At 52.2% G+C, this 23,960-nt stretch overlaps 1 protein-coding gene across 4 annotated transcripts in view; it reads right to left on the bottom strand.

The window, feature by feature from the left end:
• Positions 1-23,960, bottom strand: part of GAS7 (growth arrest specific 7) — a 204,437-nt gene that overhangs the window by 3,229 nt on the left and 177,248 nt on the right. Inside the window, exons 9-14 of one of the 4 annotated variants that reach the window (XM_036835446.1) lie at positions 20,743-20,821; positions 13,910-14,038; positions 12,993-13,116; positions 9,277-9,356; positions 7,862-7,960; positions 825-7,212 (exon numbers count right to left, since the gene is read on the bottom strand). In XM_036835446.1, the coding sequence (XP_036691341.1) occupies positions 7,099-7,212; positions 7,862-7,960; positions 9,277-9,356; positions 12,993-13,116; positions 13,910-14,038; positions 20,743-20,821 (625 nt within the window). In that variant the 3' untranslated portion in view covers positions 825-7,098. Of the gene's footprint in view, positions 1-824; positions 7,213-7,260; positions 7,534-7,861; positions 7,961-9,276; positions 9,357-12,992; positions 13,117-13,909; positions 14,039-20,742; positions 20,822-23,082; positions 23,517-23,960 lie in introns of those variants that run through there. The other 3 variants (XM_036835445.1, XM_036835447.1, XM_036835448.1) reach the window with 3 other exon arrangements.

Genomic DNA, 23,960 nt, shown 5'->3' on the forward strand with positions numbered 1-23,960 from the left:
CAGCCACACTGGCCGCAAACAATTAGGTGCCTCCGGCCCTTAAAGGGGTACCTCCGGCCCTTAAAGGGGTACCTCCTCTGCCTGGAACATGCTTCCCCCAGCTACCTGCCAGGCTCCCTCCCAGGTCGCCTCGACGTTGGTCAAATGTCACCTTCTCAGTGAGGCCACCCCAATCACCCTATTTCATGTTGCAACGCACCCACCCTCACCCCTGAAACTACCCATCCCCGCCCCCTGCCCTTTCTCCAGAACACCGAACATCTTCACACACATTGTATCATTTCATTACTCTCTGTCTCTTTCAGCTAGAATATAAATTCCATGAGGTCAGGGTTCTTGATCTATTTTCATCACTGATGTGTTCCCAGTACTGAGAGCAGTGTCTGACATACAGTGATGTTCAATAATTTTGGATGGATGGATGGATGGATGGATGGATGGATGGATGGATGGATGGATAAGAAAAGAAATAACAGCCAGGAGCCTCTTCTGTTCACAGGGACAGAAGTCTCCAGGGGAGGGGACTGGGGCCAGGGGTGTGGGTCTGGCAGCGTGATACCCATCGGGGGGGGTGTCAATGCCCAGGTGTCCTTTGTTCCTCTGCTAAGTCATCGGGGGTAAAATTATCACCAAGCCTGGGAGTATGGGAGGAACGCTAAGCCCATTTGTATAAAGGAGAGTGTGGCAGCCCTCCAGGAAAGAGGGTTGCCCAGTGGGACGACTCAGTGTCTCTGGACAGTTTATTTTACATGGGATGAATCTAAGCATCTCAAGTGTACACACAGAGCCGAAGATAAAAAAAAGAGAGCATTTAACTTCCTGAAAACGCTTTATAATAATGCAGAACAATTATATATAGCAAACGCCTTCAAAATTTAAACCCTTTAAACATTTAATTTTTCAGCATTAATACACACAAATGCTATTACGGGGCTGGGGGGGGGGGTGGGGACAGGGTGGGAGGAGTGGGTTACAGCCTCCATAGGGATCAGAGTTTCAACAGTGTTACTTATAAATTATAGTACATCAATTTTATTTACTGATCTAGGCAGCCAGGGGATGGAAGGATATACAATGTGGAGTAAACACATTCATTCTGGGATGAGGAATGCTGGAGGAGACACCGCTTTTTAACGTTAAAAATGTATAAAGTATTTAGCAAAAGTTACAGAAAACAGAGCGAACAAGCAAGTTTGTTAGAAAATTCCGCTTTCACGGGGTTTGCTGATGTGCTCGTGTTTGTGAAAGGGCTGCCCACCCCCTTCATCTCCTTCCTAAGGGCAGAGATGCAATTTTGGGGCCCCTGTCACCAAGGATGGCTGGTGTCCCTTTGACTGACTGTCCCTGGGTCCGCATGGCTGCCTGGAGGCCACAGTCCCGAGAGCCAGTCTGCGGCCGCGTGTGGCGCCAGATAGGAGTATCTCCACTCGGCAACACACAGGTCCCGGGAGGGGCTGTGACTTCACTTCAGGTTATGGGACAAATGAGACTGCAGAGCAGGGCCAGTCTGGTGCTCTTGCCCTGGTACCATATGCTTTCCTTCCTCATCCCCATGTCACACTGTCCCCAAGAGAGCACGCATGTGCCTGACCCCCTGCATCCCACCGCTGCAATCCCATTAGGAATTTCCCTCAAACGCAAAGGGTCAATTCCCCTGAACAGCGCACACAGATCCAAGTTCATCACAACCCCTCTCCCTCAGAGGCACCTGCCAACAAAGGCACCCAACAGCCACACCCCAGCATCTAGAGGGTTAGGGGAAATGGAACATGGGTTTCTGTCACTTGTCTTGGTCTCACCCAAACCAGGAAAGGGGAGTTGGGTCCCTCACTTTCAGGAAAGGCCCGACAGAAATGACTTTCATGGTGTGAAAGTCTTTCATGGTCCCTGGCAGCGTGGGGCCCTGTGACTTGGGCTCCACGGCCCATACCTTCACCTGGCCTGGACCCAAGAATGTCTTCCGTTTGCCTGGTTGCCTTCCGGGGCTCAACTTCCACTGAGCAGGGCACGATCAAGATGCGCTCGGGGGAGTTGCTACCTTGGGGGTCAGGCCCCGAGCTGCCCAGTGTCAGCTGCCTGTGGTCCTCTCGCTCACCATCCAGCACGGTGAGGGCACAGGCCAGGCGAGCGAGGCTCCAGCAGTGACAAGAACCTGAAGGGAGGGGGCTGTGTCTTCATGCCTGTTTTTGCTCCTTGGAAGTGACTTTCAGGACATGGTGTCAAAAATCGGTGCATGAAAGGTCATGACTTCTGCTTTCTTTAGGGGTCCAAGGAGGAACTACCTCATTCTCAACAGCTCATGAAACTCTAAGTTTTTGTGTCTGAACAGAGACGCGCCTGGGTACCCCTCTCATGAGGGTGTTAGGTGACATCACACACAGCCGTGCTGACGGGACACAGATTGGGCATGACGTGGGCACAGGGTACAAAGCTGGAAGTGACAAGGGGAGGAGACAGAATGCAGCAGCTGGAGGAGGCCTGGGAGACCGTCTAGAACGAACACCTTCAGTTTGCCGATGAAGGAACAGAGATCCAGGAAAGGGTGGTGATGGGCTCCCTGTCTTCTCATCCACGCTCCCTCCTCCCACCTTGCACACCCCCTAACCCTCACCAAATGGCAGGGACTGGGCAAGTTGAAGGGAGGGTCCCCAGAAGCAAGTAGAACTGCCAGCTGAGATGCCAGCGGAAGTGGAGGGCAGTGGAGACCCTGCCCGCCCCCTCCCCCCGACCCCAGCAGCTTTCTGCATTGTCAAAAACCTAAAATGATCCGAAAGTGCAAGCGTGAGCCCCAAGAACCACTCGTGGGCGCAGCTGGCTGAAAGCAGCCGTGCAAACTAGCTTAAGACCCCAGGCCAGGAACTTCGGGGGCAGACAACTTATTTTAAAAGTAAGGAAGCCGCGGGGGTGCACCCATGCAACGGACCGCTACTCGGTGATATAAGGGGACAAGCTACTGACATCCAGCCACAAGGTGACTCAGAGGCAACGAGCCGAGTGACGGAGGCCAGGCTCAAAGGCTACTACACTGTGGCTCCATTTCTATGACATTCTAGAAAAGGCAAATCTACAGGGTCAGAAAATCCATCAGTGGTCACCAGGTGCTGGGGGTGGGAGGAGTGGATGGACATCAAAGGAGCCTGAGGGGATGTTTTGGAGTGATGGAAATATCACGTTGATTTCGGTGCTGGTTACAAGGCTGTGTACCTTTGTCAAAATTCACTGAACCTTATACTTCAAAAGGGTGAATTTTACTTTATGTCAATAAACCCCCCCCCCATACCAAATGTCAAAGATCTCAATAAACTTGTAAAAAGAAAAGGCAGGGGGACTTGTAGGGGCCAGGAGATTTATGGAAATAAAGACAGTATGCTGGCTAAGGAAGCCTGCTGCTGACCTGCGCCCCACTTAACATTTGTCCAAGGTTTTCCCTACCTACATAATCACCAGCAGGTCTGCAGAACCCTGTTTAAACTCTCCTTGTCAAGGCCACTCACAGCTGGAAGTAAAATCACTTAAACAAGCTGAGGTCTTTGACGTCCTTTGAATTTCAAGGCTTGTATTTCCAAGAAGGGACTTTGGCTCCGCCATGATTTCTCTGCACCCATCCCCTAATCTCATAATTGATTGGTTTTCACAAAGGGAACAGAAACAAAACCCTGGTTCCTGAGTTGTATGGTTTCTATTTGCTTCGATCATTAATCAGCCCCAGTGAAGGGAGAAGTGTCTCCTACTGCAGAAACCCAATCCACCCTCCCCAGTAAAAGGAGGCCCAAGGCAGTCCCACGGGCAGAACCTCGGGGCAGCCGTCCCTGTGGCTCAGCTGGCCAGGGCTTTGGAGCTGAGATCCCACATGCCTCCCGGCTAAAGAGCCAAAACATAAAATGGAAGCAATATTGTAACAAATTCAATACTTAAAAAATAATGGTCCACATCAAAAAAAAAATCTTTAAAAAAAATAAGATATAAGAACAGCACTACTTTTTTCATCAGTGTATGCATTCTTAAGTAAATGTTTAAAAAATTTAAAGACATGGAATAAAAAAATCAGTAAAAAAAAAAAAAGCAATAGAAAAAAAAATGGAGAGGAACAAGTAGCTTTTCCTGGAGGTTTTCGTGGCAACTCACTTTTGTTTTAGAGACTATTTTGTAAAAAATCAGGCTATCACAGACAAAACGAAGTGCCTCCGTGTCTCCCAGGTAGAAGAGGCTCACCTGTCCTCAGAAATGGAACAATGGATGTGCTCAAGGATGGCCTGGGGCCACTCACCCTGAATCAAGCCAGGCAGACCCTCCTATAACCTACACGCCAAAGCCCAAACCCAAACCACCACCGGGGCCAAGGGCCCCTCCGAAGCACGCTTTTAGATATTCCAGACTTCATCCTAACTGATTTCACCCACATGCGGAGCCCTGCTTGTAATTCGCTGTTCATTTCATGGCTCTCACTGGCCATCCTCGGGCTTCATTCTTCCTCTTTGTACAGTGAGAAGAATTGTTTAAAACAAATCTCTGAAATTTGAGTTGGATATGAGCCGTTGAGGGTCTGGCTGACTGGGAGATTATACTCTTGTTGCTGCCTGGCTTTTCAGTCCTTGGGTAAATGCCACATGGCAGTAGTTTGTATTATGATTACAGGCTCCCAGTGGGTTAAATGTGGAAGGGGTGCAAGGTTCTCATTCCCCAGAAAGGTCTGAAAACATCCCCCTTCCACATGGAGAATAGAGGGGGGGGGCCGGGGGTGGAGTGCCTGTCTGGTATGCAGCTACATTTCTAGTACCGGCACAATGCCTGGCTTGCCCCAAGTGTCTGCTGATTAAATGAATGAATGAGTGAATGAATGAATGAATGAAAGAAGAGCTATCAGCACAACAGACAGTATCTCTGCAAACCTAAATTCTGCAGAGAGTACCTATATGTGAATGCCAAAGTTACTGACCTGCAAGACCCCTGGAGAAAAGACAAGTCTATACAAAACAAGAGACTGTGGGCTTCCCTGATGACAGGGCCATACCTTGTCCCTAGATCTTAGCACATTGCCCAGGCTCAGCTAAATGCTTGATGAATGAATAATGGAGGGAAGAAAAAAGAAAAAGATGTGGAGGGACTAATGAAACCGAGGGAAAAGGATGAGGGGGAAAGAATGACTTCAGAAAATAGACTGGCCCACACGGGGCCAACTTGGGCTACCCTGAAAGAGGCAAGAGAGCCCCAGGGAAGAACGGAAGACTCTGGAATCCTCAGATGGGGATGAGAAAACAAAATCAATGAGCGATATCACACTCAAAGCATCTGTGTTAATAACAAGGCTATTGGCTTTGAATGTCGGAAAACCATCCACAAATTAGTTTACTAAGCCACAAAGCAATTACTACTAGCACCGATTTTTTATAAAGAAACCAAAGAAATGATATTCCTAGACTGGCAGCTGGTGTCATGGCCCAACTGCAGACCAGAAGGAGTGGTTCTCCATGCCAGACACAGATCCGTCCTGATGGCCTTCATGTTGGTGAAGGTCTTCCTGTTGACCTTTCTGGTTGGGATGTTTCAATAAGAAAACTGGCAAAGCTTAGTTTACTTTAGGCTATTCGGCATCTTTCTACTGAAACTATGAGGGCGCCATACTGACTCAAAAGGCAGAGGTGCCAAAAGATTCAAGAATAACAAGTCATCAGTTACCAGCATGGACGAGAGAGAGAAAGCCCAGTGAGTTATCTTCTTAGACGTCTGCCCTTACGAGAAACATGTGAGTCCTGTGAATCCAAAGTAATCAAGGGAAAGATTAACAAGAAAGATGGGTTCTCAGGGTGTGGGTTCCAGGCTAGAATGTGCCCCTTGCAAGTTGTCTGACCTCCTTCAGCCCTTTTCTTCCTCCTGTGGCCTCGAGCTGATTCTCAAGATTTAACATGTAAGGGAGAAAGTGACGAGTGACCCGATGGCAGTGCCAAAGCTTCCCAGGTCACACTCAGACCAGGCTCTCCCAGGAATGGGGAGATGGGGAAAGGGCAAGGGGGTAGCAGCACCAAGCAGGGGCTCCGTGCGGGGCTTTGAAACGTGCAGAAGGAGCTGAGAGGCCAAGGTGCCAGACTGCCTGGATGGTGACATGTACTGTGGCCACGGGAGTCTGCGATGTCTGCACAGTGCCTGCCAGTGAGAGCCATGCATGAGACAGTGGTCCCGACCCCGCTGTGCGTAGGCAGGTGGAGCCATCTGGGGGGTGACAGACACTTGCCCCAACCCACCTCCAACATGCGACTGACCCAGCCCCCAGGACAAGCGAGGGTGGAGGAGGGAGCTCCCCCGAGGAAGCGGCTGTGGGCTGGGTGGACGGGGACGCCCAGAGAGAGCACGTGACATTGATGCCTGATCTAATAGGAAACACGAGTCAACGCTCCGACTTGGGGCGAATTTGCTGAATGAGGTAGTTCCATCCTGACCTCTGCAGGCAGGGTCAGTCTGGGAAAACAGGAGCCAGGCCTTCTTCCCAAGACTCCCAAAGATGAAAAGTAGCAGAGAAGAGCCAGGATGTGGGCTCCCAGAATACGCAATGGGAAAAAACAAAGAGGGAGGGCTGCTGCAAAGGATTCTGGGTGCGGGCTGTTGAGCTGAAAGGTGCCTTCTATCCACGATTCTGATGCTGACACTTGGCTTGGAGACAGGGACCTCTCTCCCCCGCCCCTCCAAAGCCCTGGAGACAAGTGGGCTGGCTGGAGGAAGGGCCTCGGGGCTTCCAGGGGCGCGAGCGTGTGACACAGCTGGCTCTGGGTGGGGAGGGGACCCCTCTGGTGCTCAGCAGGGACCACAAAGTTCCAGCCTCGGTTTGTTCTCGGAGTGGCAAGCACGGCATGGGACTTGGGGGGCTTCAGCCTCGGAGACAAGGGCAGGGCTATGGATCCATCTTCTCGGCCTGGGAACACTGGGGAGCTCCCCATGGGGCCATCCGGGCCGCCCTTCTGGCTTCACTGTCCCCTCTCCTCAGTGGACCAGGAGAGCGGGTGGGAGGGCAGCTCCGCTTGGGAGCAGGTCCCCCCCTGGCCGGAGCGCCACCTCCTCTCCGTGGGACCCCAGCCCCTCCTCGGCAGGACCCCCCAGGCCGTGCGTCTAGATCTCCATGTCCACGGGGCGGATGTTGCCCGTCTTGTGCTCTCTGACCCACAGCTCCCTGTCTTTGGCTGGGTCCACTTTTCGCAGCAGTTGGTCCACAGGCTCGACTGTCTGCAAGGGATGGAGAAGAGAGGACACCTTCAGAGGCAGCGGCCCAGCCAGGGATCGGCTCGTATCCTCTGAACCACGCTGCTTGCACCCTCGTGCCCGTCAGAGCAGCCTCTCTAGAGGGTTGTGAGGCCCCGGGGAGGCCCGTGCGAGGCACTGACGTTGAGGGGGGGGGGTGCTGGGAGACCTGGAGGCCTGAAGCTCTGGCCTCTGCCCTGCTTTCCCTCGTGCATGTGACCCTCCAGACCTCGGGGTGGATGAAAGGGCAGGTGGCCCAAGGGTTTGTGACCTGTTCCTCCTTCCATCAGTGCCCACATTTACCACCTGAGAACAGGTCAAATGGAACGTCAGCTTGAGAGGTTTTGAACAGTTCCAGCATCGTAAGAAATTCGCCAGGGGAGGCAAGGACACCTCCAGCTATTTTAACTATCGTGACGCATCTGTGTGATGCGCTCGGGATGGATTCACATGGACATCCAGGGTAATTGACGTGTCCATCCCAAGAGGTCATCTGCAGGCCCGAGCCCCTGCCCACCTTCCGGCCAGATTCATCTGTAGCAGCTACTTGACCTGCCACCATGGCACAGGGCCATGGCTCTCCCCGGCCCCACGCCCCCCAGGGGCCCCGCTGGCCTCGGCCCGGGGAACTCACGCTTTGGTTGAACATGTCCGTCTCGTGCCGCAGCTGCGTGTACTGGCACAGATGCTGCCGGATCATCTCCACCCTCTCCACCTCCAGCCGTTCCAGCTCCTGCAGAGGAGGAAACCGGCAGAGACCTCTGGGGGTGTCCCTTCCACCTGGGGACCTTCCCCACCATGCGGGTCCCACACCCCCCTATACACAAAACACAGATGCTGCCTGCTTATCCCCCATCCTGCCTGACCCTCTGGGGTCTGACGAGGAACCCACCCCGTATCTGGGAGTGAAGGTGTAGCTGATAGCACAGCAGCTACTGTCTCCTGACTCTCATTCTGCCAGGCATGGTGGGTGCTAAGAGCTTTACGGGCACTGCTCAATTGTCCTCATCATAATCGTAAGAGGTTCTCTTCTTACCCACATTCTCCAAACAAGGGAATGAACACCTACAGAGGTAACATCGCTTGCCCACAGCGACAGGGAATTATGGGAGCAACGGGATTTGCACCAGGGTCTGTCGTGCTCTTAATCATGCTTCAGCGCCAGCGCAGCCCCAGCCCCAGCCCCTGATGGGGTGGAGAGATGGAACACGTGCAGGAGCTTCTGCACCTCCAACTCCTGGGGCTCTGTCCCTGGGCCTCTGCTGAGCGGCCTCGTCTCCTCTGTCCACCCCAAGCGCCGAGGGGCAGGTCAAGGGAGCCAGGAGGGCCGGGAGCAGGGTGGCCACTGTCAAAGGGAAGAGCGGAAAGCGTTTGCCCTTTGGATCCCAGGTGGCTCTGCATCTTTGGAATTTAGGAGATCCGGCTGCTATTCTGTGCACAACTAGGTCACTGCCCAGGTGATTAACCAGGGCATAGGAAGTAAAGCAGGGAGTTTAATTAGGAGATTAACCAGGAGGAAAACTAGGTCACTGGCCCCGGGGGAGGCCTCTAATCTGCTCTGGCGGGCTGGTACCTGGGGAAGGCAGAGGGTTAGTCTCATGCTGGACAGACAGATGGACGGCGGTGGCTTGGGGCAGCGGGACGGTGTGATAAGCACCTGGCATGATGCCTCCTTTCTCATCTGGCCCCATGACCCACGTACCAACCCCGCTTCACCCCACTCAGTGGGTGCTGACTTACCAGAAATACTCAACTTGGCTATTTTTCCTAAAGGGACCACTGTCTGCTTGGTTGACCCTGACCCCTCAGAAGGATGCAGCACGAGCCCATCGTTGCCTATGTTCACACAGCTAGGAAGTGCCAGGGCAAGGATCTGAATCCACATAGGCTGGTCCGGAGTTGAGGTCTCAGTCCCAGCACCAGAGCAGACCTAATGACCATCTCCACGGTCACCTCCACCCCATTGCCTGCACATCCACCAGCATCCACCCAGGGATTCCTGAGCGCCCGCCCCTGCACGGACAAGCTTGTGCATCTCTGGTCACTCACCAACGTGGTGGTCACCATCTCTTCAAACCACTTGGATTGGGCCTGGTTGTAGAGGTCCACACAGCGCATGAGGTCATCTCCTGGAAGGGCCAAGGCCACTGTCATACTCTGTCCTGTCCTCACCATGGCTGCCTTCTCCCACCTGCACCCCACAGCCAGGGTGATGGAGGCCACCGGAAAGTTGGGGGGTGGGGAGAATGAGCAGAGCAAGAGAAGGGGGCAACCCAGCCTTACGAGAGACCGGCTTCAGAGCGTCCATCTGAGCTAGACTCCAGACACCAGAAACTCAGGAAGGGGGTTGCTCAGTAAGAATGTATACATGGTAGGGGTGGGGGTGGGGTACTCCTAGGACCCCCAACTCTATCATGAGCCCAAGAAATGCTTCCTCTTCTAAAGATGGGAGTTTCATTTCACATTGGAGAGTCCTGCTTGGTTGAAACATGTGTCTCAAGCAACTTGCTACTAGTTAGTTAAAGAAGGGAAGTTTGCAAATCGTGTGTGTGTGTGTGTGTGTGTGTGTGTGTGTGTGTGTGTATACATGCAGCAGCAAAGGGTGGGTGGGAAGGGAATGAGCTCTTTCTATAGTATTTCATTTCATAAGAGAGAGATCTGAAACAAACTATTTAACAAACTGCAAGTAACTGCAACATGACTAAGGTCCCAGCATCCCAGGCCCTTGCTACATAGAACACAGTTCCTGGACCAGCAGCCATCAGTATGCCCTGGGAGTTTGCTCAAAATGCAATCTCAGGATGTTTCTGAGACCTAGTGAATCAGAAACTATTTTCACAAGATCCTCAGGTGATCCACGTGCACATCACAGTTGGAGAAGCACAGCTTGGTCTGCAGGTAGTTTCCTGATCATCACAGGGTGCCAGAGAGAGGAAGACATCATGGTCTCTGCTCACGATGGGAAAACTCATGAGTGAACCCAGAGATAACGATGAACTCTTCAAAGGGATTCCTATAACGGCATCACCTTGCTCATGTGGGTTCAGATATGAAAGTGAAAGAAAGCGGGCAGAGTTATGCCCACATGACCCAGGGCCTGGCTCAGGGCGCCCTCCCCAGTGAACCATACACCATTAGCTGGGAGCTAAGCCTTGAGTAACAGAACCCAAATCAAGGCTCTCTTCATTTTGCCCTTGGCTCAAGGCCAAGACTGGGCCCTTGATCCCAAGAAAGACTGAACTATAGGGAAGAAAGTGGATATTTCATTGCAGATGCATTCCCATCCAGAGCTTGTGCCTGACCGTGGGTGGGGTCACCCTATAAACACAATATGAAACTCCCAAAGCCCTATTTGTTGATCCTGATTTTGACATGCTTCAGGAACTTCTGCAACATCAGGAAATAGTATAGGTGAAGGCAGGTGTGTTTCTTCTCTAGGCATCCCAAGGGTTTGAAATCAGGCCCTTCTGAACAGTACAGGTTAAGGACATGGATTCTGGAACCAGATCTGGGCTGTCATACAGCTCCACTGTTTACTAGCCGTGCAATCTTGGACAAGTTGATTCACCCTGCCTGTGCCTCAGTTTCGTCATCTGTAAAATGGGGATAATAATGGTACCTTCATAGAGCCACGGTGAAGATTAAATAAGCACACCCCCCCCAAAAAAAGAAAAGAAAAATGAAAAAGAAAATACAAAGAACAAAATAAAAAGATAAACAACTTACGAAAAATATTTGCAATTCAAATGACAGAAAGTTAATTTTCCTTATCAATCAATCAATAAGAACAAGACCCGCCATTTGACATAAAAATGGGGAGAGCATATGAGTGAATCATAAAAAAAAAAGCCACGATGATTTATAAGTCTAGTTTTAAAATGCTCAACTCCACTCAAAAAGCAGTGTAAATTAAATTAGAAACAAAATACTATTTTTCACCAGATAGTTACGATGTCAAAATCTGAGAGCACTCAGTGCTGACAAGAGTTTAGGGAACAGGCGTTCACACAGCTATTGGTGGGCGCCCCTCTCTGGAAAGCAACTTGGAAACATCCATCAAAATGAATACAAGCCTCTGACCCAGAAACCCCGACCTCATCTCTATCCTGTCTATATGCAGGTTCTGTTCCCCCCACCCCTGAGATGCATTTATAGTAACAGCATCGCTGGCATTGGCAAAAACTCTGAAACAATCTAAAAGTCTTACAAAAATCAATTAGGGGAATGATGAAACAAATCTGGATACGATCATACACTTGCACGCTATTCTACTATTTAAAAAGTCTGATGTACATGAATGGATGGGGAAATACACTTATGGGTGATGGAATAGAGCTATCTCTAAGATCTATCAATTAAAATATAAGTTCAGAACACAGTATAATATGATTTTATGTATATGAATTTTTTTTTTTTTTGGCTGCACTGTGCAGCATGTGGGATCTTAGTTCCCCGACCAGGGATCGAACCCGGGCCCCCTGCATTGGACGCACGGAGTCTTAATCACTGGACCGCCAGGGAAGTCCCTATAAATTTAAATATTAAAAAACATTAAAAAAAATTAAAACACTAGGGTGTGTTGATGGTGATTATATCTGGGGAATAAGATTTTATATTCTTACGTGTTGATTAAAATTTTTTGTCAAGCAGCAATATTGTTATTGTAATATAATTTTATTTTTTAATAGTTTAATAAATTAAACTAATTTAAATGTGCCTCTCCCATCCTTGGGTTCCCTTTCCTACTCCCAACAAGTATATCGTGCCTTCTGTTTCTGCATCCAATACTTTACCACTGTGCATTAAAGATCTTTATATAAAATGCTGTATTTATATCACACTATTTTGTTATGACATTTTTATACCACCTTACTTCAAAATGTCACTAAGGTGGCTGTTTCATCCTATAATGAACTAATTATACCAGGTTCACCAGAAGTTGGGGTGAAAGGGATTTAGAGACCATCTAATCCAAACCCTAATCCCACAGCACACATTTTAATCCCAGAAAGCAAAACGCATTGTCCTTGTACACCATGAAACTGGATTTTTAGAAATATTTAACAATTTTTTTTTTTAGCTTACTGTTTCTCACTGGTTTTACTCCCCCTTCCTTGTGCATTAGCTAACTTTTACCTCTAGGTGGAAGCAGAAGCCGACTCATTGGGAAATCTGAAATATGGTTATTTCTTTAAACAAAATGTTGACCTCTGTTCTGGGGCAGAAGCCCATCACCAGAGGTGAACCTCTGGAGTATCACTCCCCGGGGAGGTGGGACAGCTTGGGTGGGTGGGTGTGGTTTGCACTTCCCCTAGGAGCTCCACGCAGCGACAGGACCCCTGGATTCCGGGTGCCTGGAAGAGTCCGTCCACCTCCTGGCTAGAGATCCAGGGCTTGGCCCAGAAGGCGCCCTGTGGCCCAAAGGGAGGGTCCCTTTGGGACCTGGGCACAGCCACGGGTCTGCTCCCCGCCCCGCAGCCCCACCCCCCAGCCTCATCCCGCGGGATGCACGCTCACCGGCACCGCACCCCCCGGCCCCGCCCGTCTGTGCTTCTGCGGCCGGGCAGGCGCGGCGGGCGGCGCCGCCGCACTGAGGACGGGCAGGCGCGGCGGGCGGCGCCGCCGCACTGAGGACGAGGCCGGGCAGGGGCGGCGGGCGGCGCCGCCGCACTGAGGACGAGGCCGGGCAGGCGCGGCGGGCGGCGCCGCCGCACTGAGGACGAGGCCGGGCAGGCGCGGCGGGCGGCGCCGCCGCACTCACTCACCCGCCTGCGTGGACTTCCTCCGCGCCTTCTTGATGTCCTCCTCCGTCTTGTTGCTCAGCTTTACCTCCAGCTGCTGGGTCTTCACCTCCAGGTCTCTCTGCCGCTCCGTGAGGGCTTTCCGGGCCTGGGGTCCAAGGACGCGAAGCTGTTCACGGGCTCAGAGCCAGGCAGGGCCTATGGGGCACATGGGGCCTGGCCTCCCCTTTTCTAGGCAAGAGTCCTTTCTTTTCCCCGCTTTTGTGGATGAGGCCACAGCGGCTCCGACAGGCTAAGCAGCTAGACCAGCATCACCCAGCCAGTTCGGGACCACGTGGAGGCCGCAAAGCGTCCTCTCAGCCCCGTCTCCTGGCCTAGAGCAAGCCTCTCAGAGCACGTTTTCACTGGAGCGTGTGCACGTACTGGGGGCCCAAGCGGTCCTAAAGTCACAGCCTCTCCGGGGTGGCAGGGACCACAAAGGTCGACATCACTTCCCAGCAGTGCTTAGCAGCTGGTAGCGCCAGGCTCCCCGTTCTGGGGCAGGATGGGCCCTTTGGTGGCAGCTGATGGCAGGGGGGTGATTCCGTCAGGAGGGAATCTGCCGGGTGAGACCCAGGCAAAGGGGCCCCTTGGGGACCGGCAGCACATCCAGGCTCCAAGACCCACAAAAGCAGGGTGCACCTCGCCTCATGTGCTGGATGGAGGCCCCCCATACCCTCCACTGCAGGTGCAGCCACGCCCACTCCCACTCAGAATCTGAGCACCAGGGGGAAGCGGTCCACCTACCCTTTGGCTGGGGGAGGGGGATCGCATACTCCCCACCCCTCCAGATCCTGCCACAGGGGGACAAAAGCCTCTGCCTTGGCACACGGAGCCCCTGCTGGTTCCCAGCCCCCCTCTCCTCCGGCAGGACCCTCCCACCCTGGCATCCTGGGCCTCACCTTCTCCACCGCGGCATAGCGGCTGGCGAGCTGCTTGCGGAGGTCCGCAATGTGGTGGTCACACTTTTTCATGTCCTTCTTGAAGTTCTCGCGGAAGTTCATCAGGGGCTTCTCCACCTCACTGTGAAGCTGTCAATGGGGAGACACACTCAGGACCCCGGGGCATCAGCTGCAAGTGGAGGGAGGGGGCGCTGCCCCCAACCCTGCAGGCGAGGATGGGGGACCTTCCCACCGGAAGGTCAGAGGCAAGTGGCTGCTTATCTGGTAGCGGTCGAGGAAGTCACCTCAGCCCCAGCGTTCACACCAATGGACGGGCTAGCATCTGGAGCCTTCGAGTCCCTTGTGGCCACCCCCTTCCTGTGCTAAGTCCCCAGCGCTTCCTCTAGGGCTTTGCTCAGGTGTCCGGCTCCCTTTCTTTCCAACCTGGGAGATTTCTCGGGGCAGAACCCAAGCCACCACCTCTGTGTCCCCAAGCACTTAACACAGGGACTGCTGCGTCGGTGACATTTAATCAGGTGATCTCGGGTCAGCTCTACCTATTGGACAGCTACTACGTGCCAGGTGCTGAGACCATGGAGGATCTGCTCATGGTCTGGACGTCGAGGAGGTCTTGTTATGAGCTCAGGGCCCCCCCCCCCCTTCCTGAACTGTGCCTGCTGGTCTCTGCACGGAGGCTGGCGCAACCCCACCGCACCAGAACGAACTGGCCTCGCACCCCCAGGGACAGAGAAGGGTTCTTCATGCTCTGAGAGGTGCTGGGTGATGTTGGTTTTCAAGCTTTTTCCTTCTCTTTTATTCCTTCCCTCTTTCCCACTCCACTCTCTTTGGAAGGAGAACTTTTACTTAAAACTTTTTTGGGGGAGTTGTGAACATGAGATGTATCTGATAAGAAAACAGATAAATGTGGACCTGCTGTGGTCAAAGTCACAGCCTAGAGCCCCCCCCACTCAGCCTCTCAGAGCCCCACCCACTGGCCTCCTTGGGCCCCCCTCAATCTGCCTTCCAGGGTCCCTCAGCCTCCATCCGCCCCTCTGGGAAGCAGAGCTGAACTTCCCTGGATGGATGACATCCCAACTCTGGGGTTCTGTGATCGCTCTCCTCTTCCTCCTCACCAGGTTCCTTCTTCCTACATTATCTTTCCCCCAGAGACCTCAAGGACAGAAGTGTTCCCAGCCCTAAACCACCGATTACACATGACTGTGAGCTCTAGGAGGGGGGGGACCACGCTGGCTTGGTCACTGCTGTGTCCGCAGCATCTGGCCGGAGCTGGTGCACAGTGGGTGATCCTTCTCTACTTAGATCTTCAGGGCCCAATGCCCTGGGTGACAAGACGATGCTTTGTTGGTGGACAACCTTCAAAGACTAACGGAGAGTGGGCTGTACAAACGCCCCTCTCCTCCTGTTGGTTGTAACGTCTGCTATCATTTTTTTGAGCCCTTGGAAGTTTCCCTGCACAGGAAGACACCCCCATCTGGTGGCAGTTTGCAAGATGCCACAAACTTGAGCGCTGCTGAGAAGAAAACACCTTCCGCACACAGATTAGGCTTTGAGGGAGGAGAGGGAGGGGCTGCAAAACTGGCCGCCGTAGGAACCGGCTCCTGACGGGGGCTCTATGTGGGTTAACTCAGCCTGTTGACCCAGCAACTCCGTGGTCTCTTTCTGAGGGCCTGGAAAGCGAGGGATTTCCATACTTCATGTACCCAGGAGTGACCTTGCAGAGGCTTATCAATACTCAGGAGTCCTGGGCGCCGGCCCCAGATTCTGTGGTCTGGAGGAGGGCCCAGGATCCTGCCAACACACCCAAACGCTCTCCCCCAATTCCAAGTGACATTCTGGAGAGGTCGTGCTACTGGCTGTCAGAAGCGATTCAACCCCGTGGATTGAAGACCCATGGATTCTCCCTCTGTACTTTAAGTACTTTGAAAATAAGGCTAATTTTTTCTTTAAGAACGTTGGCTGGGTGTTTTTTTATACTCATTCTTAACATTTAAGCATCTCTGGCTAACCAGGAGGCAGAAGCCCTCCCCTGGAAGCTTGTCCTCGTGAACTTGAGCTGGCCTGGCTTGGATGCCACAGGCTATTGAAGCCATTCGGTTTGCCTTTCAGAATTCCTGTCTCCTCCTTTTATGTCACTCATCAGAAGAGAGTAAGAGAAAACTCAAGTTGGCAGGAATTTCAGAGACCACAGGGAGACCTCGGAGATATTGTGGGTTTGGGGCCAGACCACCACAATAAAGTGAAGACTGCAATAAATCGAGTCACATGGATTTTTTTGGTTTCCCAGTGCACATAAAAGTGATGTGTACACTATACTATAGTCTGTTAAGTGTGTAATAGCTTTATGTCTTAAAAATGCACACACTGGGACTTCCCTGGTGGCGCAGTGGTTAAGAATTCGCCTGCCAATGCAGGGGACATGGGTTTGAGCCCTGGTCTGGGAAGATCCCACCTGCCGCGGAGCAACTAAGCCCATGTGCTACAACTACTGAGCCTGCGCTCTAGAGCCCGCGTGCCACAACTACTGAAGCCCACGCGCCTAGAGCCCGTGCTCCGCAACAAGAGAAGCCACCACAATGAGAAGCCCGCGCACCACAACAAAGAGTAGCCCCCCTTCGCCGCAACTAGAGAAAGCCCGCGCGCAGCAACGAAGACCCAACGCAGCCATAAATAAATAAATAAATTTGTTTTAAAAAATGCACATACCTTAATTTTTAAAATACTTATTGCTAAAAAAAATGCTAACCATCATCATCATAACCTGACAATGCAGGGTCGCCGCACATCTTCAATTTGTTAAAACAAAACAAAACAAACACACACACACTAAAGCAAAGTGCTATATTAAACAAGGTATGCCTGTATCTAGTCCAGTGGGTTACTAAGAGTTGTGAAATCATTTTAGTGGGTCAGGACCTGCTTTTAGATGAGCATAGCCCAGACATGAAGAGAAAATATCAGAGTGCATTTTAGGCAGAAGGATAAGTAGTTTCACAAACAGTTGTTTTAGCCACGTACATGTGTATCTGTACGCGGATATCTGGGTGTGGATACCTGTGTGTGCCAGGTGGCCATGGAAAATGTATAACTGTGGGTCACAGTCAAGTAAGGTTCAAGTCACTGATCTGGTCCAATCTCTTCATTTCACACATGAAAAAAATGGAAGCTCAGAGATGCTAAGTGACTTGCCCAAGGTCACAAAGCTTGTTAGTGATGGCACTAACATAAAAGTCATGTCCTCTGAGGCTCACTGTGCCCCCCAAAGTCTTCTGGCTGAATGCATGGCCTTGATTGCAGGATTAGATTTTCTCCCATCAGAAGGAACTTTTCTGTTCTCCCTTCTTCACCCAGCAGCGGGTATAACTTCCTTTATATATAGCAATCTTATTTCTTTAACAGCCTGTTGCTATGAACAATGGCTCGAGCTAGGAGACTAGAAAAGCCTAAAAGATTCCTGAAATGAAATTGCGTTTCTTAAAGAGCTCTTGCCCCCGACACAGAACATTCAGGGTGGAATTTTTCAACGAGCCTTTTGGAGCAGATGGTAAAATGGGTTTCGCACATACGGAGCTGCATTATCCAGGGCGGACGGACAGTCCTTGGAGCCTTTTCTTTTCAAGGAATTGTCATACAACCACGGGGCTGCCACCATGATTGCCTGAGGGCACCGACACTGACCGATGGGCTGGGGGCAGCAGACATTCTTATAGAAAAATCTATGTGTGAATTTTGTGTGAACATTCTTCAGAAGCCTCCCCATCAGCTACCTGAAGTCAGCCCTGAATTAAAACATCCCGGCATTTGGAGGACCAGACTGCACTGCCCTGGACAGTCCTTAAGAGAGGGCAGAATGCTCCTCAGGACAGGGTTCTGTGTTTGAAATGCCACTGGTCTGCCCGGAGAAAAGGTCTGGGGGTCAAAGCTGCAATTCACTCAGTCCTCTCCTTCGCTTCCTCAGCAGCTGAGCCCACTTGGCTGTGTAACCATTGGCTGCGATTTAACCCCTCTGTTCCTTCTCATTTGTGAAACGGAGATGCTGTCTTGAACAGTAGCTGATAAAATTGAGGGAGATGAATTATATCCTACCCCCAACACTTACATCACCGTGATACTGTGATACAATAACAAATATATATTTTGGTCTTTGTCCCCACCTCCTGGCTGGAGCTCCTAGAGCCTTTGCAATTTCCTAAACAACAAAGGTCCTAGGAGCATCCTGTGGTCTAATATTTGGTCTCTGACCCACTGTTCCTGATACCAAGCTCCTACATCCCTTGGAATTTCCTGAGTGATAGGAGGGTCTTTTGTTCTAATGAGGCGCCTCTGCCTGGGCTCCTGGACGGGGGTTTGTCACCAGAAAGACCAAGCCGTGACTAGAAGCTTGTAACTTTCAGCCCCCTCCCCACGCCCTGGGGAGAGGAGAGGGCCTAGAGGTTGAGTTAATAATTGATTCTGCCTATGTGATGAAACCTCCATAACAATCTATCAATCACAGGGCCCAGAGAGCTTCTGGATTGGTGAACACACTCAGATGTGAACACACATCTCTAGCCTTTATCATATCCTTTGATATATAATAAACCGGTAAACCTAATAAGGGTTCCCCTGAGTTTCGTGAGCTGTTGTAGCAAATTATCAAACCTGAGGAGGGGATCACGGGAACCCCTGATTTGTAGCCAAGTTGGACAGAAGTTGTGGGTAACTTGGGGACCCACTACTTGTAATAGCCATCTGAAGTAGGGTTGGTCCTGTAGGACTGAGTCCTTAACCTGCAGGATCCGATGCTGACCCTGGGGGGAGTTAGAGTCAGAACTGAGTTAAGTTGTAGGACCCCCAGCTGGGGTCAGGGAATTGGTTGGTGTGGGGAAAACCCACCCAGTTTGGTGACCAGACATACTGCTGTGAGTAGCAGTAGTAAAAGGAAAGATTAGAGGAAAACACTGCATGGGGGAGTGCTCTGTCACCCGTAGAGTACCTTATGAACAATCGAGAATCAGGCGGCCTGCTGATGGAGAGTAAATGCCACCAGGATTCCTGGGGCTCCGGCAGGCGACCCTTCAGAAGCTCGCAGACCCGGCTCCCAGCCCCACCGCTCCCAATGGCAGCCTCTGCATTCATCTCACAGTCAACGGAAGTTTCCACCACCGCAGAAGCTGGAGCTGCTGGGGGCTAGGAGGGAGAAGGGAGACCTAAAGGGAACACTACCGTGATCTACAGCTTAAAAACAACTCCCTGCTCTGTATGCAAGGCTCCAAAGAGACCCATTCACGAAGCTCCCTTCCCTCCCAGTACTTGAGAGGCAATTTCCTTGCAAAGTGTTGGTGTCTGAGGTTAGTGTGCCACTGCTGGCCCAGGAACTCTCACTCACATCTGGGTGTCAACTCAGTCTTGGGGCCCCAGCATCCTTCAGGAGCAGGGAGCTGGTAACGCACTGTTTCTCCTCCCAGCCCAGCTCTTTACAAAGCTCCTTCACACATCTCAGCCGTACGAGTCATTCATCCTGCCCTCGGTGTGCGGAGAATCATCACGGGGTGGGGTGGAGACCTGGATACAAAGTCAGTTTCCTGTCTTCCAACAGCGCACTAAGCCCAGAAACGCAACTGTTGCGGAAGAAGCGCTGGAAAAGACATAGGACCTGGGAGCACCGAGTGTGGAAGTCGCGGGAAGGAGGAGCCATCTTTGTGGGATGCCACGTTCAAGTGGCATCTTCCTCCTTTACACCCTGATGTTAAAATGTGGGCTCAGAGGGTTTAAGCGCTTTGTCCCAGTGTCCTCTTGGGCTGGTGACTGTGGGAGGGCAGAAGAAAGAGCGTAGACCCAGTAGGCAAAGGCCACCGGGAATGGTGCCCCTCTCCAGGGGCTCTCGTCCTTTAGAAGGCAAGCATCCTAGTGGGCGGCCCCATCAGTCACGCACACTTTAGTGTGAATTTCCCCCTTAGACTCTTGGTTTATTTTCCACCTGAAAAGCAGCTAAGAGCCTGAGAGGGAATTTGGAGACAGGAGACAGGGAGTGGGGAAGAGAGGGTTGTTTGGAAGCATGGGGAAATCTTGGCAGAAAGTAGGCCTGAAAAGACCAGGGGGTCGAGAGGAGATTGTCAGAGGTCCTATTCACTCATAACTTCAGAAAATATTTATTGACATCTACTATATACCAGGCACCACTCTGAGTCCTGAAGACAGAGTGAGTAGGAGAGAAACGTCACTGTCCAAGGGCACGGTGCTAGAGTCTTTTGGACCAATGGAAAGAAGGGTCAGCTACCTAGTCTGAAACTGTGTAACAACAAACACAACAAAACAAAAAATTTCTCCCTTCGGAATAGTCTAGTCTCTCCTGACACTAAGAAGAGATAGAAAATGCCAATGCGTTCCTTTGAAAGCCAAGCAACACAAAAGTGCAGTTTCATCACTCAGGGGCTCACCCGAGGAACTGAGGGGCATCTACCCTCACCTCACAGAGGTGTGCTGGGGTGGCTCGCACGGGCTCACCAGAGCCCAGGGTTAAAGTTGGAGGAATTTTGTGAGTTGGTTGTTAAAGACAGCCAGTATTAAAAATTAAATGATCTAAACTTAAAATTAACAAACTATATTAAAAACAAAGGTAATACATACCCTCATACCCTCCTAACTACATCTGACTATTATCCATGCTCTTGATGGATGTGTACGATTACTGATGCTATTTTGTTGGCATAGGGGGAGCACGGTCTAATGGTAGCATCTCTTCCCGACTCTTGAAATCTACACCATGGAAACTGTGCAACACCACACCCTGGAGAGACAGTTGTTAAACGTTCAGCAGCACATCAGTGTGTAGGACCAACCCAGGGAGGGCTTACCTTGGCGGAGAACTTGAGGTGAACTTCAGCCTCGTCGGCAAGGCTCTTCTTCACCTGCGCCCACGCTTCTCCCAGGGAGCTGCAACACCAAGGAGTCGATGAGGCTCGGGGAGGCCACACCGACCTCAGGTCAGAGGCCACGGCCCTCCCTGAGACAGGATGGTGGGGCTTGACCCCGAGTCCCGGGGGGAGCGTACGACACAAGAGACCGTGGGCTTGGATGAGGCAGAGGCCAGACACAAAACGAACGTGAGTACCACGCCTCGACCTACGGGAGCAGAGGAGCCTTCCCGAACCAAGCTGAGAGAATAGACTGCGGCAGACAGTCGAGTGCCTGGGGAAATATCCAGAAGCCCAGAGGACTGGGGAGATGTGAGAGGGAGGTGGGGTACAGTGTCGTGAGGACCTTAATACCTGGCCCATTACCGTCTCTGGCCTTCCTGTCGCTCCTCCCTGGTTTATTGTTGAGGGTTGGAAACGCCTGCTGGCAAGGCAAGGAAGGAGCACGGATGCCTTTTCAGGGAGAAGCCCTTCTCAAACAGAAGGTACCACACAGCCCTGCTTGCGGGCAAACCTCCAGCGGCCTGACTTCCAAGGGGGGCAAAAATGGACCACCTGGGTCGAGGACCCTCTTAGGGATGCCCACACAGCAGAGAAGGCTTGCCGTCACCATCCTCAGGAGCATGGCCCCCCGCTAGCACTTATTCTGGACTGTGAACCCCAGTGCTGCCCACAGCCAACCAGAGGAGGGCTAAGTCCTCTAAGCTAAATCACTTTTCCACTGGTAGGAGATGTTCCAAATAGAAGCAATCTCCTGAAGTCCCCCAGGCTTTTGAATGCAGGCCCCCACGCTCCAGTCTCCCTGATTTGGAACTCTTGAACCTTGATGACCTTCAAAATGATACTCCTGAACGTTTGCTCGAGACCTCTCCACCCAGCCGGTAAACCCGGGCTGAATGGTCAGTTGACTTAATTTCATCAAAAAGCCACTTCCCCCAGAGAATTCATTAAACTTGAGGGGCAAAAAGCTGATTCAAAGACAGCGTGCTGCGAGGCTTCTGGGTTTTGAGCCAAGCAGCCAGCAGCCGAGAATTACCCAACAGAACAGAACAGAACAGATCTCTGTGGTCAGAGTCTGGGCCTATCTGGTCATGGTGCTGGCTCAGGCTGAGGCGGGTGTTTATGGGAAATGACTGATTTTACCTTGGAGTCAGGCAGCAAAGAAAGGTCCCCTCAGGTGATCCCAGCTGGGGGGCCCACCCGAGAAGAGATGGAGTGAGAACCGGGGCGATCCAAACTTCTGGCATTTGTCTTGGCCTGAAGGGCCTGAGCTCCCGGGAGCTGGGCTGGGGCCACACTGGGTGGCCTGGTTCCTTACCTGACTGGGCAGATGGGTAGGGGGTCCAGGGTGGGGGAAGGAGGGAGTGGAAGCGGTCATGATAGTCATACAGATACGGGATCAGAACAGCAGGTCCAGAAAGAGACTCGCCCAGATACAGGCGCACTTGCAGCAAAGGTGCCAAGTATCTCAATGGAGAACAGACAGCCTTTCAAGAAACGGCACAGAGACAACTGTACATCCACAGGGAAAAAAGGAATCCCGCCCCTGACCTATGCCACGCACAAAGATGATCTCAAGGTGGATCACACAGCTACAGTGAAAGCCAACAAGGCTTACAGAAGCAGTCCCAGGAGGAGCGGGAGCTTGATGAAAGGGGGCTGGAGGGGGTTTCTCCCTGCAGCTGAGCTACTCGCCAGCCTGCAGGAGGTACAAACAAGAGCCCAGAAGCCCTGGTGGTGCCGAGAGATTGTAAGTCTGCTGTCAGCAGAGCACGTGGTCAGTAACTGGCCCAGGGGCAGTGACAGTGGCCTGGGACTGTCACCTGAGGGTCATCGGGACGAAAGGCGAAAGCACAGTTTCACGCTCAGGACAATGTCCTCGGCCCCGCCTCCAGGCTGGGCCCTCATAAGTAGGAGGACATCACTCCAGACAGTCAGCTGGGCCTGTCTGAGCTGGTCCAGCCCCAGGCAGGCCTCTCCCCTCCCAATACTCCAGCCGCCTTGGAGCCACGTCACAAGTTAGAAAAAAGGCCATTTAGAAATTCTCTCATTGAAGAGAGATTTTTTTTCATCTGATAAGAGGTTAATGAAAATACAAAACAAAACCAGAAACCCGAGATATCATTTCCCACACGGTTCCAGCAGACCGTCTGAGCCTGCCAAATCAAACCATATGTCACTGTCACAGCTACCACAGGAGAGCAAAACTGAAGGCAGGACAAATCACCTGATTCTGTTTATTTACCACTGTGCACACACCCTGTGGAATCTAATTTGGACACAGCACAACTCAAGTCTCCCCGTCTGCGGCTCCCTAGGCTGCCCCACATCTCTAGGCTCCGGCGTCGCGCTTCGAAAGTTTCTGTTGGACGGGCTGGCGTGCAAAGCTGTGTGTGAATGCAAAACAGTGTGGCTGCAGGTTGTGAGTAGGGGCGGGCCCACACGCCTCCGGAAGGAGCGTGTGTCTGGGGGTGGTGCGTGCACGCAGGGGAGACGGGGTACGTGTTCCTGGCCGTGTGGCACGTGAGCAGCACCGATGCAGGAACGTGAGCGTGTGGCGGGCTGCCCTGTGTTTGGGGGAGCACGTGTGTACGGCATGATGGCGAGGGCTGACTCCTGGCTCGTGCAGCTGGGAGCATATGCCGTGCGTGTTGGCCGGAGTGTCCCTGGCAGCAGCCCAGGCCGAGGAGGTGGAAGCCTCTTCCAGAGCAGCTCTGCATTGCAAGACACAGGGGTACTTAGGAAAGCCCCCTTCCCAGGCCGGAGGGGAGACTCCTCGACAAGCTCCCTTCCTGCCCTGGTCTCAGGCCTGGTGCAGGGAGCAGGAGGAGGCCGGAGGCAACTTCATTTATGTCCCTGGAAGAGACACTGCCCGCGCAGGACCACCCAGTGGCCTGCTGGGTCAATGAAAACCATTCAGAGGCGGCCTCCTGGCTAGACAGCGAGCCCACACAGAGGCCCTAATCAAAGCCACATTTGGTTGGCAAAGCCCCATCCCCTGCAGGATTCAAGCCATGCAGGCAGATTTGGCCTTGTTCAACATCACAGCTCTCTGACGACCACAGCCATCCCATGACAGAATGTCTTCCATCCCCGGGGGCTCACTTCCCCTTGTAGGAGGGATTCGAACAGAGACTGCGCTGGAGGGAGGTCGGACT

The sequence above is a fragment of the Balaenoptera musculus genome, chromosome 20 (genome assembly GCF_009873245.2).
Source record: "Balaenoptera musculus isolate JJ_BM4_2016_0621 chromosome 20, mBalMus1.pri.v3, whole genome shotgun sequence".
In the NCBI taxonomy this organism is placed as follows: Eukaryota; Metazoa; Chordata; class Mammalia; order Artiodactyla; family Balaenopteridae; genus Balaenoptera; species Balaenoptera musculus.